The sequence below is a fragment of the Mus pahari genome, chromosome 9 (assembly GCF_900095145.1).
Source record: "Mus pahari chromosome 9, PAHARI_EIJ_v1.1, whole genome shotgun sequence".
Classification (NCBI taxonomy): domain Eukaryota; kingdom Metazoa; phylum Chordata; class Mammalia; order Rodentia; family Muridae; genus Mus; species Mus pahari.
Window position 1 is genome coordinate 59,940,520 of NC_034598.1, and position 14,399 is coordinate 59,954,918.

Consider the following 14,399-nt stretch of genomic DNA (forward strand, 5'->3'; position numbering starts at 1 on the left):
TTTGTGAGACAGGTTAGCACGATCTAGCCCTTTGTTGCTAGAACATATAGTTAGTATGATGCCAGTTACTTGTTTATAAGTGCAAAATGTTTTGGGTTCTCTTTTTCTATTTCCCTTCCATGTTCAGCAGTCCATTAATTTTGGAAATATAAATTTTTACTGTTTTGCTGTTTTATTTTTATTCCGATCTGAGAATGCCACTGACACGAGGTTGAAACACTTAAGTAAGTAGTGGAGTGTGGTCGGGGAAGATCACTTCCCCAAGTGGTGTTAGAGCTCAGTCTCTGCTGGACTGACATGCATACATGTTTCTTGACTGGCTCTGACTCAAAGCTCACTTTTAAGTAAATACCTTGCCCTTGCATCTCTGTTATATACTTTCATTATTTATTGCTTGAGAGGGAGTAATTTTGGGTTTTTTTGCTTTTCAATATCCATAATTTAATACTTCTTTCTTTTTCCTCCATTTTCTACCTTTCTTGTTTATTCCTTTTCCTTTCCTATTTTTTCTCCCCCATTTCTTTCTCTTCACCCTTTTCATGTTTTGTTTGGGGTACCCTTTTCTTACTTAAATTCATTTCTGGTGGTGATGAATTAATTGTGTTAGGGTTCATCCTGTGTGTGAAAATTTATTTTACTCTCATTTAAAAAATATTTTGCTCAGTAAGAAATTGAAAATTGGTAATTTCTCTTTTAGCATCCTAGAACTAGGATGTCAGCCAGGCATGGCGTCACAGACCTGCAATCCCAGTGCTTAGGATTGAACCAGGTGATGGAGAGTATGCCTGTGCTATAGGACCCGATCAATTCGCCAGCCAAACAACGTTTAAAAATGGCACTCCACTATCTTCTGACTTATTTGTAGTGAAAAAAAAAAGTTGTTGGTATCTATCTTTCTCTATTTAATGTATGGTTTTGGTTCTGACATAATTTTCTTCATGACTCCGGCGCTTGGAATTTCTTGTGTTTATGGGTTTTATCAATTTTGTTTTGTTTGTTTCTTTGGTTTGGTTTTGTTTGTTCATTTTGGTCCTCCCTCAAATGTTCTTTATACTTTGTTCTATGGGACTCAATCACTTACATGCAAAGTCGCCCTGAAAGTCTCTCTCTAGTCCCCAATTTACTACTCTTTCCCTGGCCTGTTTTCTTAAGTGGGCCTTTGAGCACTGCGTCTTCATGCTCTGACTTAGCATGCTGCTTGGTCTTCTGTTGTCACTGTCCACTAATTCTGCCATCAGTGTCATTGGAATCAGTAGAACATTTCTGTTGATTTTTTTTTTTTTTTTTTTTTTTTTTTTTTTTTTTTTTTTTTTTTTTTGAGGTTTTTCTGCATGTTCTCCACTCTGACTGACTTCACTGCTACTTGGCATAGTTGTGTGGCCCCACCCCCTGTGGTTTTGTTGTCGTATATATTTTTTAGTATTTGTGTTAAAATTCCTGACGTTTACTGGGGACGGAGTTAATATTACTTAGGGACGTTGGCCCTTGTGAGACCCTTCTCTTGTCTGTCTCTACCTTTTTAAAAATCAGTAAAGAGAAACAATAGATTTTAGGTAGGGCTGGTTTTCTTCAACCACAAAGCTAGTATTTTCCCTTGAGTTAGTGTTTCCTGCTCTGCTTCTGGAACATAAGTGATATTTACTCCAGCGGCAGGTAGCCCTAGGATCGGGTTCTCTTTCTTTCAGGTGGTTCTCTCCCTACCTTTTTTGGCTTGGTTCCATGCTTGTTGATCTTGACTGCATTGAAGGCTTATGGGAACCTTCTCCAGTTTTCTTGAGCTGCTTCTCTGTGCAACTCATCCTGTCTAACTCTTAGCCTACTTACTTTAGATGACTTGGACTACCCTGACTGAGCTCTAATTTTCTGATTTGGGAACTCTACCCACCAGGCTCCCTCCTCATTAGCCTGAAAGCTCACTGAGTCAGCTAGGAAGCACAGTTGTTGCCCAATGCCTGAGAACTATTGCTAGAATATTTTTTCTATTTTTTTTTTTTTTTAAGTGAGAGACAGGCCTTGACCTACCAATATTCTTGCCTCTGTATTTTATCCATTTTTAAACTGTTCATGAAAAGAAATTTTTCCTATTAGTCCATCCTGGCTGAACTGGAAGTTTTAATATTTCATTCTTTGACATGACAAATTAATTGAGAAGCTAAATTAATCATTCTGAATAGTAGGCATAAGATTTTGTGTTTATGCTTTTGACTCAGATGCTTTCTGTTGTAAAAGACAATATATAATATGCAATTCAAAATTGTCACACCAGATCTGACCACTTAAAAATACCATTTGGAAAGAAACATACTACAGATTGACAAAATCCAAGTTGTCATGTCCTGATCCGTTTAACCTAAAGCAAAAAACCAGACCATTTTCTTTGAATTTTCCCATTCCATATAGTGTATAATAGGCTCAGACATAGTTGTCATTTGCTCTGCTAGCTGAAGTTAACAGTGTTTCTTAATTTTTTAATTGAGACCACAATTTCTTTTCCCTCCTCAAGTTATACTTTTTAATGAAAATCAGATTTTTTTTTTTCAAGGAAAAACTGTAAAGGCCATATTTCAGACAAGAAATACTAAGGTCTGGATTTTGGCATGTGGAGTTTTAAATCTTTTTTTGTCCGGATGACGGCACTGTGGTGATGCTTTAAAGGTGTGATAGGTAGGTAAGGGTGTGCCAGTCCTCTCATCCCCGCTGGTGTCCTGTGGGCTGGCTGTGTGCAGTCATCAACAGTGTTCAGATTTAAGAGAGAGCCTTTAAAGACAATTGGTTTACTTTACAAAAGCACTCACTTTAACAAATGTAGCCAAGAGGTGTAGTCAGCAGCAGGGGCACAGAGTGTGTGGGTGAACGCCATCCTTAGTGGGAAGTCCTCTGAACACCATTGCTTGTCACCATGATGATGTTATCCTCTATGCCTTAAATGCTTTGAAACTCTAATTCAAAGGTAAAAGCTGTGAGAGAAAACCTATGTGAGATTAAGTGCCTCTTTTCCCGTTTGTCTCAAATAAAATTGCAGTTTACTCTTTAATTATACCTCAAGGTTTGTTTGCTTTCAGTACAAAGCAGCATCATATACAAACAGAGCTCTTACTTATCAGTGGCTCATCCAGCATGCAGACACTAGTATTTATTTTTTTAATGCTGAAGTAGCAGTAAACCGTAGAGAAAGCTGGTGGTTGATGGACCAACTTAATCAAGGTCAAGGCTAACACCACCTAGAATAAATGTTAGCATCATACATTAGCATATTGGAAACACAAAAAGGGCATAACACTTGACGATGAAGCATTCAAATATTTCAGTCAAAACCAGGAGACGTTTTCCAATGTATATGACATGGCATTGGTATTATGAAAGACATAAGGACTAGGTAACACAAAATAACAGCAACAAAACCAAGTAGTAAAACTTAATGAAAGTAGACAAGTGATTGAGCAACTGAAATGGGTGAGGCTGGGGCTGTTTCTAGGGGAGCTCCTAAGTACCACATCTGTACACTGGGATGTCCCTGTGTATGAGCAGCCAAAGGAGGACAGTAGTGTATCAGGAGCGCAGGAAGAGGAGGGGAGAGGAGCAGCAAAGGGTAAGGCACAGGCCGGGGGCCTGCCCGCCAGTCAGCACTGCTGCAGGCAGCTGCTTGAAACTGTCTCTACTGCCCTTTATTTGCAGGGTTCCTCTGTTCTGTAGAGAAAATTCTGAAGTGTGGTATGCATCATCTAGAACTTGACATTGCAGATGGTGAATAATCATTTGCTAAATTAATTTATGTGACCAAATATTTAGATTAATTTTAAACCATCTTCCCTGATTGAATGAATACTCCACATTTTTAACTGCACTACACCTAATCCAGGATTCTGATGTGTCTGTCTGTCTGTCTGTCTGTCTGTCTATCTATCTATTTATCTATCTTTCCTATCTATCGATCGATTGATCTATCCTTCCTATCTATTTATCTATCTACCTATATAAATACAAGAATTTTAGAATAACATGATCTTCATTGATAGCCATATTATTATCATTTTGAAATAGCACGCATATAATAGAATGCATTTATCTTTAAATCATTTTGCTTCTATATTATTAAACAAATATACACATGTGAGTGACAATGTAAAGTTTCACTAGGATGGGGTATAGTTCAGTCATAAAGCACTTGCCTAGCATGTGCTGGGTTCAGTCTCTAGCACTCGTTCCCACAGAGTAGATTTTTTATTGAAAAATCTCATCTTCTGTCATCAGATTGCTTTAAAATGCTGGTGGTGTCAATTTACAGTGACTTTCCTACAGCCTCTGCAGTGCTGGGGCTTCAGGTGTGCACCACATCACCCACCTTAAAATACTTAACATTTTATTATTTGATTAAAGTGATTCCCTGTTGGACAGGTCCTTATTTGTTTGTCAACATAGAAACACTTGAGGAATTAATTTCTTCCCAAAGAATATAATTAAACCAAAAGGTCTCTCATTTTTAAGAGTTCACTGGTTCTGTCTGTAACCCAACTTTCATTCTGTTGACTGATGGTGCTAACATAACGAGAGCATAGAGCTAATGTTGAGTACTCAAGAGAACAAGAGTGTAAGGAGTGGCTAGGCAGCGCATTTGAACACACTTTACTAGCATGATTTCACCAAGGCCAGGTAAGCCCTATCCCTGCATATTTTGGGAAAGTGTTCAGAGCTTTGCCCTTTTTAGGTTGTTTTAATTAGTATTTTGAAGCAGTCTGAAAGATGATTCTGGGGTTGGGAATATGAAGAGATAAACAGGGAGTCATAATGTTGATACTGGACATTCAGATCTTTATAGCATGATTTCCTTATTTTTCAAAGAGCAGAAGAATCCCATCGTTTATCATGTTCTGGTTGGACTCCTTTCTTATCGTTTGCTGGAGTTTGAACTTCAGAGCTATGGTGTCAACCCTGCTGTAATATCTCAGGGGAGCTCCTAGTGTGGGGCTGGTGCCATGGCTCACCCTCCAACCTTTCCTTCTTCACTTCAGCCTCCAGCTCTGAGCTTTCCCATCCCCAGAGTAGCAAATGTTGAAAGAAGTTGCACAGGTAAGTAGATGGCGGGGAAGCTGGGCTTAACAGTGCTCTATTATTCATTGGTATTTTGAGGGTGGGTGGGGCCATCTTGCCAGTGAGTCATTTTGTTTAGAAATGTTTTTTTGTCTTTTCTTCATAAAGTTATCGTGTAAATTATTAGATAAAAGTCTAGTGTTCAGAAAGGAAGCTAAGAAAACAAGAAAGACAAATTCACAGACCACTAGTTTGTCCTTCAAGTCTGATGCCTTAAGTGTGTGCTGTCTTTCCTGGGGAGTTAACCAGGTAGCTGTGGTTTGACTCCCCACAAGAGAAATTCCAAACATGTTTTCTTTGCAATCGTGACAGGAGGCCTGGGACATTCTGCCATTCAGGGTTTGAAACATGAACAAAAGTAATCAATAGGGTACAGTTAAGGCATGGCATCTACACACAGTTCAGCAAGTTCCTTTGAAGAGCATTTGTTCCCTGCAATTCATAGCTTGTGATGTGCAGATCCTTGAGCACACAAGACATTTGAAATTAAACCCAGGAAAACAAATTCTTCCTAAGATCTAGGATAGTTGAAGTATTTTCTTGGTGTTACGATCTTTAAATCACTAACTTTCTCAATGGTTTATCTCTGTTAAGTTCTAAAGTTTTATTTTTCCTGAGATCTATGTAGGAATACATACCCCTCAGCAAAGTATTAGATTAGTTTCCCCACTCCTTTTAAGAAATGCATTAATATACTTGAAACAGAGCATCTTTTTGTTGTGTAGAGGGCTTGTCTTGTATTCTAAACACAGAAGCTTTTCTGCTGTTCTCTCATTTATATTTTATAGTTTTAAGCTCTGTATTTAAGATGGACGTACTGGCTGTCCTATGAGGTTTCAATCAGCTTTTTACAGTACTAGTTAAGAGATGATTCTTTAGTGGGTAGATGGACCACACCTTTTCTCCCATAGATTAACATTATTATGATGTAGAGCTTTGGTTATATAATGTATATTTTTCTTTCAAAGTGTTTTATGATTTGGATTTGAACCTGCATAAGGATTATTGATAAGTAAAAATTTAAGAACATGGGCTGGTGAGATGGCTCAGTGGGTAAGAGCACCCGACTGTTCTTCCAAAGGTCTGGAGTTCAAATCCCAGCAACCACGTGATGGCTCATAACCATCTGTAACAAGATCCAACGCCCTCTTCTGGAGTGTCTGAAGACAGTTACAGTGTACTTACATATAATAAATAAATCTTAAAAAAAATAATTTTTTAAAAAAATTTAAGAACATGTGAAAAAAAACACAAAATGAATTTATTTACTTTGAATCATGATCAAATTTTAGGAGGAGGCATTTTGGTTAATGCTTTTGGGAGCACATGCACTACTATGGCATATCTGTTTGGAAATGCCATCCAGAAAGGCTGCTGCAGGCACCAGCCGCCAAGTTTCACATTCAGAAGATTGTCTCTTCTCACCTTTGCTTTCAGACCTTGGACACACTTTCCATTTGTATTATTTATTCAAAAATAGACAGACTATTTCTGAAACCCTTGGAAAGGACTATTAAGACATGTGTTCTCCAGAATGATGAAGCACAGGTGTTTGCAGGCCCTGGGTTTAAAGCACTTCTCCATCCAGTCTCCTGTTGTTCTTCCCTTGCCTGCTTCAGCATTTACTTGCCCGTTGTTATTTACTTATTGAACGTTTTACATTTACTAAAACAGTAACATTGTTGGCTTTGATTTCTAGGCTATAAATTTGCATCAGAAATTAGAACTGATTTTTGGCTGAAATTTGGGAGGGGGTTCTCAGAAATTAATAGAACTATTTATAATAATTGAGAATCAACATAGCTGGTTGAAAATCTCAGTATGTTGCTAAGTCAAAATTCTCTTAGATTACAATATTGCAACCGTACAATATTTCACATAGTTTTAATGACCTGGAATTTGGGCACCCCTGCAGTAAGATTTAATCTGACAGACTGACTCCTCATGGATAGTTTCCAATGCTAATTAATACTTCTTGGTAAAGTTGGATAAATTTGTTATTGTTTGTATGCCTTTTCCCTACTTGGTAGACAGGAGAGAACCTGAGTGTTTGTAGAGTGTATTGAACTGACAAAGCAAGTTAAATTCTGTATTAGCAATTAAAGTAACTTGCCAACATACCCCATAAACCCTAAGAAAGGGGCAGGTTTGCCATTCTCTCCACACCCTGAGCACTCCCAGTGCAAATTCCATAGTAGGAGGAACATGAGAGTGCCCCAGAAACCGTGGGCCTGCTAGTGCAGATGTGGGCTCTGCCTGGCTGTGCTGTTTGTCGAGGAGTTTCTGGTCTTTGCTGGGTTTTTGTCTGTTTTGAGACAAAGCCTTTCTTTGTTAGTTAGGCATGCCAAAAACTCAAGGGCTGGTGCTGCAGAAGCATCCACATAGCAGGCCCAGCTGCCTCTTGTACTGTAATAGGATGAATGATTTTTATGACAGCAAAAGGAAGCCATAGGGGACTGACTCCTCTTTCTAGATCTGTCTTATCTATTGATCATCAGGGTCTGGATTATTAGCTTCAGAATGAAATTTAATGTTTGCTTACAGTCATCTTAATTTCTTGAAAGATTAAATTCAATTCACTCTAGAAAGTAATATGTTAGTTTATTTGAAATGAAGAAAATTGGTATATGTTAATTTTTGTATTCATTTCTACTTGAAGTTCTCCTTGGGTAATATTTTTCTCACATTTTTTTCCTTCACATCCTCCCCCTATCTCCTCCCTCATCCTCCTCTAGCCCCACAGTGCTGAGAATCAACCCTACAACTGAGCAACCGCCTCAGCCCAGTTTGAGGGTTTTGGTCTAATTCAGGCCTCCTTTCTATGCCCAGCAACAGTCACTTGAAATTAATCCATTGCTACTTGTTCAATTATTTTTATGCTAAAATTAATGTGAATTTCCTTAAAATAGATGTGATTGGTGTTGTATAGACTGTGCTGTCTCTGGTGTATAATCAGCCCATCGTTTTGTACAGTGGTCTTTCTGTAGTAATATGTGATTATAGCTACCTTGCTTTCTTTGTTGCTCTTCACAAAGTAAGGACCTTCCTTTTTGTTGATAATTATGTTGAACCTTAACACCCTTAATGTTTTATGAAGAAAACACTATAAATGATAAGTTGTATTTATGTTTGATTGTGGGTCGATTATGGTGCTTAAAGGGGAAATGCTTAATAGCTTAGGATCACAGCCTGTCTGTGTACTTATCAAATGCAGTCTAGAGCAGGTTACTTAACTTCCAGTCCTGAGTTTTTCTTGATTAAAAAACACGGGATGCGCCAGGTGGTGGTGGCGCACACCTTTAATCCCAGCACTTGGGAGGCAGAGGCAGGCGGATTTTTGAGTTCGAGNCCAGCCTGGTCTACAAAGTGAATTCCAGGACAGCTAGGGCTACACAGAGAAACCTGTCTCAAAAACAACAACAACAACAACAACAAAAAAACCCAAAAAACAAAAACCCACGGGATGCTGCTTGCTAGCTTTGCGTTGTAATGATGGTATGAATAAGCTTTGCTTGTTTGCAACAGATCTTCACTGTGTAGCCCCAGCTGTACACGAACTTGCCATATAAACCAACCAGGCTGCTCCAACTGCCTCTGCCTCTAAAATGCTAGGGGTTAGATGTGAGCACTACCTGGCTTTGCCTGAATCAGAACTGATAGAAGAGTCATTTTACAATTATGGTTATGATAGATAACGTGCTTTCTTTTTACTGATTAAGAAGAGCAGACCTTGTAGTTTAGCATTAAAATTTCAAAGAGCGAGTGAGCAGTGAGCAAGAACACTTTAGAGACAGCCATGTGTACAAAGGCTGGAGTAGAAAGGAATTTGAGAAACTGAAGGTTTGCCCATAGTTTAATGGTGGGAGGGAAGGCTTTTTTAAAGAGAGGTCAGAGAGATTGATTACACAGCTTATTTATTTGTTGAAGAAATTTGATCAAATTCATGAACATAAAATTTCACTTAAATTGCTTAGATGGAGGAAAGTAGATTTAAGAAAAATGAAGAACAAATAGATAGCTACCTGTTTGGATGCTGTTGGAGTACCTTGTGCTAGTAAACTGCAGCAGAGATAGAAAGCTGGTGATGTTGTAGATACTTAAAGTATTTGGAGTTTGAGTAGCTTAGGCTGATTGCTGAGATCACATAGGCAGAAGTGCGTGCTGCCTTTGTCTGTCCTCTGCCCTGTTGACCTAGCACTGGAGGGCCTGCTTTGCTCACCCAGCACTCTCCTCACAACCTGTTGTGCTTGCCGTATAGAGAGGGGTTTGTTTGGCTTGGAATTTGTGGAGGTGGTGTTGTTGTTGTTGTTTTGGGGGAGTGCTGTTTTTGAGTCAAGCTTCATGTATCCAAAGCTGGCCTAGATGAATTCCAGAACTTCCTGCTTCTGTCTCCCAAGGGCTGGAATTCTGTGTGCTGCAATACCTGCATGAGTTGAAAGTTCCAGTTTCCCAGGTTTCTCTCCTTGCTGGGCTCTTTCCTAGGTCTCTCTGAATTTGCTCTTCTTCCATTTTACTTTAATTGGTTAAGGGTTTGTTCAGACATTGCACTCATTCACTTTTCCTTAGACAGGCTTATGACCTTATATTTGAATTTCAAAGTTCATTCACAAATGTGCCTAACCAGATTGTCAGCTTGTTCAAGACTACAGCTTTTATTCAAGTTTGTCATTAGTCAAGTGGGGTTTTTCAGAATGAATGTAGTTTCTTGAACATTGCATAAGATACATGTAAGAAGGAAAAAAAGCAGTCAGTTAGAAAAGCCCTGGTACCATAAAAGTAGGACTTGCTGGGTGTGTAGAGAAAATGGAAGGTTATGAGTTGGTGCATCAGTTTTATTTAAATTTGTCTCCATTGAGGAAGTTACACTTTGGGAATACAAATGCTAGAACCTTCAGTTATGATTTGAGAAAGGTTTTAAAATCATTCTGTATTTGTTGCCAGGAAAGGATCCCTTATTCACAAAATGATTTTTTTTTCTCAGGGATCAATTCTATGCCCAGCATTCTGGATTTCAGGAAAGATTGGACCCTAGAGATGTTGATGGAAGGCATGCTGTTTGCCAAGTATTGTTATTCTTTGGCTATAGCTGCACCTAGTCCATCCTTCTTTTCCTATTTCCAGCTCTTGCTTCTGGTTCTGTATAAAGCCACATATGTATTTTCAAGTTTACAGAGTACTCTAGCATTATTTTCCCGACCATTTACAAACCTTAGAGCCCTGCCACCACCCCTTCTCTATCACAGTCTCTTAGATAATGTCATCTCTGAAATTGCTGGTTAGATTAGCTAAACTTGAAAAGTTTTGAAATTTTTTTTTTTGTAATTATTCAGACTTACTGAGGCTGGCTGTGATTTGGTGCACTTAAAATACTAAGAATACCATAGGAAGGGGTTTGAGAGATGGCTCAGAGGTTAAGAGCACTGACTGCTCATCCAGAAGTCCCAAGTTCAATTCCCATCAACCACATGGTGACTCACAAACATTTATAATAGGATCTGATGCCCTCTTCTGGTATGTCTGAAGACAGCTACTCTCTACTCTTATAAATAAAATAAAAAAAATCTAGAAAGAGAGAGAGAGAGAGAGAGAGAGAGAGAGAGAGAGAGAGAGAGAGAGAGAGAAAGAGAAAGAAAGAAAGAAAGAAAGAAAGACTATCACAGGAATCTGAATTGGGTACTGTGCCCTCCTAAGTAATAACATAGTACAGTTGGACGTCCAGGCCAGCTTAGTGCCTCCATTCTGCCCCAGCATAGTTCTCTGTACTTTCTGAGACAAAAGAATTCTTTTTGAAGAATGAGCTTGGTAAAGAAAGGTTAGCTTATACTAACTTATCTGTGTACTTTTAGAAATATATAACTTATTAAGTCAAAGGAATGATGAAAATGTTTGATTCAGTGTTTCCCATATGAGAAATATTACATTTTGGTATATAACATCATTCCTAGGGGAATGTTTGTGCATTTTATAATCTGCTCTGAGACTCAAGAAGAAGTCAGTTTGCAGTGTAAGCCCTTGACCAAAGAATGTAGCAAACCTTGTTTCTGATATAAAGAGGAAATGTTACTTAATTTAAACTATTCTTTTAAAAAATATTTACAAAATTGACTTCATTTATACGATATAGTGAGACGTTTCATTATAACCTTGACATACACTTTCTCATTGACAGAATGTGGTTTCTAGATTCCCCTTATTCTTTGCAGAAAAAAAGTAAATATTTTTCTTTTTAATGCCTACATGTATCCACTCATCCTTATCTTTAGAGTATCCAGTCATCTTTTATCCAGTATCTTTTACTGGATAGTCATCTCTTGCCACATCTGCCTCCTTTGTAGCCTTGACCATCATCCTGTATCACCACTTTCCTAACTCATCCTCCCTGCTCCATCCGTACACAGTCCATTTTCACACACAACTCAGGATCAGTTATAAACATATGGTAAATTATGTCACTCTTCTGAGCCTCTCCAGATACCATAGCTCTTGATTTTTCCATCTCACATAGATAAAATAGAAAGTCTGCAGTCTTACTGTGTTCTATTTGATATATAGTAGCCCTCACTGGTGTATCACTTAAATTTCCACACACAGTATGGAATGCAGCCTGTAATACAGCAATCATACCCCAGAGGGATTTGCCTCTATTGAGGGCTCTTTCTATAAGCGTTGCCCTGTGGTTTTTTATTTTCCCTCCTTTTTTTTTTCTTTCCATTTTTATTATGCTTACTCATTCTAAAACATTTTTGCTATTCTGGTCCCTCGTGTGTAGAATGAAGGCCTGCACGTTCTTTAAAATACATCTGGCTTTAAGAAAAATAATGCCCCCTCCCCTTTCTATTTTGCCATGGATGAGAAGTATGTCACCCCTGGGCTTGTCAGGGTACAACAGTGACTATTGTTATGATGCCCTGTCAATGATTAGTATTCTCACTGACATGTACTTTTCCCTTCTCCCTCTCACCACACTTGTCTCCCTTTATACCCGACCCCTGTACTCAGTTGAGAAAAGGCAGTATTGGTAGGGGATATGCATTTCTGTGTTTTATGGGAGACATTTTATTTTCGTGGTATTAGGGTGATTTATTCTATATAATTAATTTCAGTTTTCAAATTTTAGGAATTCCAGGAATTTTAAGAATTTAGAACTGGCCTTAATGATAATATGTAAAATAGTTCAAAGTAAAGTTTACTTTGGATTATTTTTAATTCATTCATGAGTGTAAATTTAGTGGAAGATGCCTAGATATTGAACTATGCACGTTACATGCTTTTATCCATGTTTATTCTTTCTTAGAAGTAGAGCTCATTAGCAAAGGTCCTGTAAAGAAAATTTTAAGTATATTTGTAATGTTTCCAAAGCAAATTAAAATAGCATATGTACTGGATCTAAATTTTTTGAAACTGTTTATTTTCTGAAATTAAACCCAGGAAAGGATGTTTTTGCCTCCATATAAGAAAAAAAAGCACTTAGAAGTTTGATGAATGGGCGTTGTCTTAGTCAGGGTTTACTGCTGTGAGCAGACACTGTGACCAAGGCAGTTCTCATAAGGACAACATTTAATGGGGGCTGGCTCACAGGTTCAGAGGTTCAGCCCATTATCATCAAGGTGGGAAGCATGGCAGCATCCAGGCAGGCATGGTGCAGGAGGTCTGAAGGCTGCTAGTGGAAGACTGAATTCCAGGCATCTAGGACAAGGGTATTAAAGCCCATGCCCACAGTGACACACCTATTCCAAGGCCACACCTAACAATGCCACTCCCTGAGGCAAGCATAGTCAAATCATCACAGGCATGTATGGCCCTTCTCTGAAAATATTTAGTTCTTGTTTGAAGAGAATAACCTTAGCTATAGTGAGTGACCAAGACATTAAATTTGATTTGAGTATACTTAGAAAATATAGTTACAGGCTGGAGAGATGGCTCAGTGGTTAAGAGTACTAACTGTTCTTCCGAAGGTCCTGAGTTCAAATCCCAGCAACCACATGTTGGCTCACCACCATCTGTAATGAGATCTGACGTTCCTCTGGTGCATCTGAAGACAGCTACAGTGGACTTAGATATAATAATAAATAAATCTTTAAAAAATATTTAGTTACGTTATTCAAGTCTCTAAACTTGAGTATGTGGTAGGAGGTAGAAGACATACTGACCTTAATTTCCTCATGTGGCTAGACTTAAATGACACCTTCTTGTAATCCCAGAGCTCTGAGGTGAGAAGATTGGGAATTGAAGACCAGTCTGGGCTGTATTGTGAGTGCTTATATAGAAACAAAACAGAAACAGAAAGCCTATGTAGTAACAACACTGAAACAGAAAGATCATGTTGGCCAGCTGATAGTTTTGGAAACTTAAAAAAATTGCATAGATTTTTTGTAGATTTTGGTATAAGCTTATAATTGTTAAAGTTTTTATAAAGATGTTAGAAGCAAAAGAGTAAGCAGTAAACAAAGCATCATAAGTTTATACCAATATAATAAGTTGATTTTGTTGTATGTCTAGGTAGTTGTGACTTGACATAAATTCCAGAATGCCTTCCCATGGTGATTAAAAAATGCTGTACCACCGTAAGCCCCCACACTCGTCAACATTCGAAAGTACACACAGTATTAGCACATAGTTTCGTATGTGAAGACTTGGACATTTTAAAAGGAAAAGAAAACTTTGTTTGAAAAAATTGTATTTGGAGCTATAATTATTCAGCAATAAGTAATTTTGTTGTATGTGGGGCGGTGAAATTATACCATATAGTCAGATTTGTATCTTTATCTTAGTCCCATCACCCTTAGTTAATCTGTTTCAGGATTGTAGCAGTACGTACTCATTTTGTTTCTGTAGGGGGAAAGTAAAGCCAGACTTTTCCGAAATACTACTCTTGATAAAAGTAATATTTTTGTCTAGGTGACAAACAGCATGTTTGGTGCTTCAAGAAAGAAGTTTGTAGAGGGGGTGGACAGCGACTACCATGATGAGAACATGTACTACAGCCAGTCTTCTATGTTCCCACATCGGTCAGAGAAAGATGTAAGTTACGCTGTGTCTCCTCAGCAGCGGTGCTGGGTCGTGTTCCCTGGAGGAGGAGCGTGTGAATGCCAGGGGATTGTCTGTGCTCAGCGTAGGTGTAGGTCCTGGGGACAAACAGATAAACCTTGCTTTGCCATGGGAAACATTAGTGTCCTGTGATTCTTAAGCAATAATAATGTTGTTATAGGAAGTACTCAAGGACATGGGCTAAAGACTAACTTGGAGGTAATCTGGGTTTTGTTTCATGAGAAGTCTTTTTTTTTTTTTTTTAAATAATAAAGCAAGTATAC

General features: G+C 38.3%; 1 protein-coding gene across 9 annotated transcripts in view; it reads left to right on the forward strand.

The window, feature by feature from the left end:
* Positions 1–14,399, forward strand: part of Cnot2 (CCR4-NOT transcription complex subunit 2) — an 85,687-nt gene that overhangs the window by 32,063 nt on the left and 39,225 nt on the right. For 2 of the 9 annotated variants that reach the window (XM_029542643.1, XM_029542640.1), the window contains 2 exons: positions 5,010–5,067; positions 13,987–14,109. The exons of 2 other annotated variants lie outside the window; for them this stretch is intronic. In XM_029542643.1, coding sequence (XP_029398503.1) covers positions 5,047–5,067; positions 13,987–14,109 — 144 coding nt within the window. In that variant the 5' untranslated portion in view covers positions 5,010–5,046. Of the gene's footprint in view, positions 1–4,839; positions 5,068–13,986; positions 14,110–14,399 lie in introns of all 9 variants that reach the window. 5 more of the 9 variants (XM_021205848.2, XM_021205847.2, XM_029542641.1 and 2 more) reach the window with 4 other exon arrangements.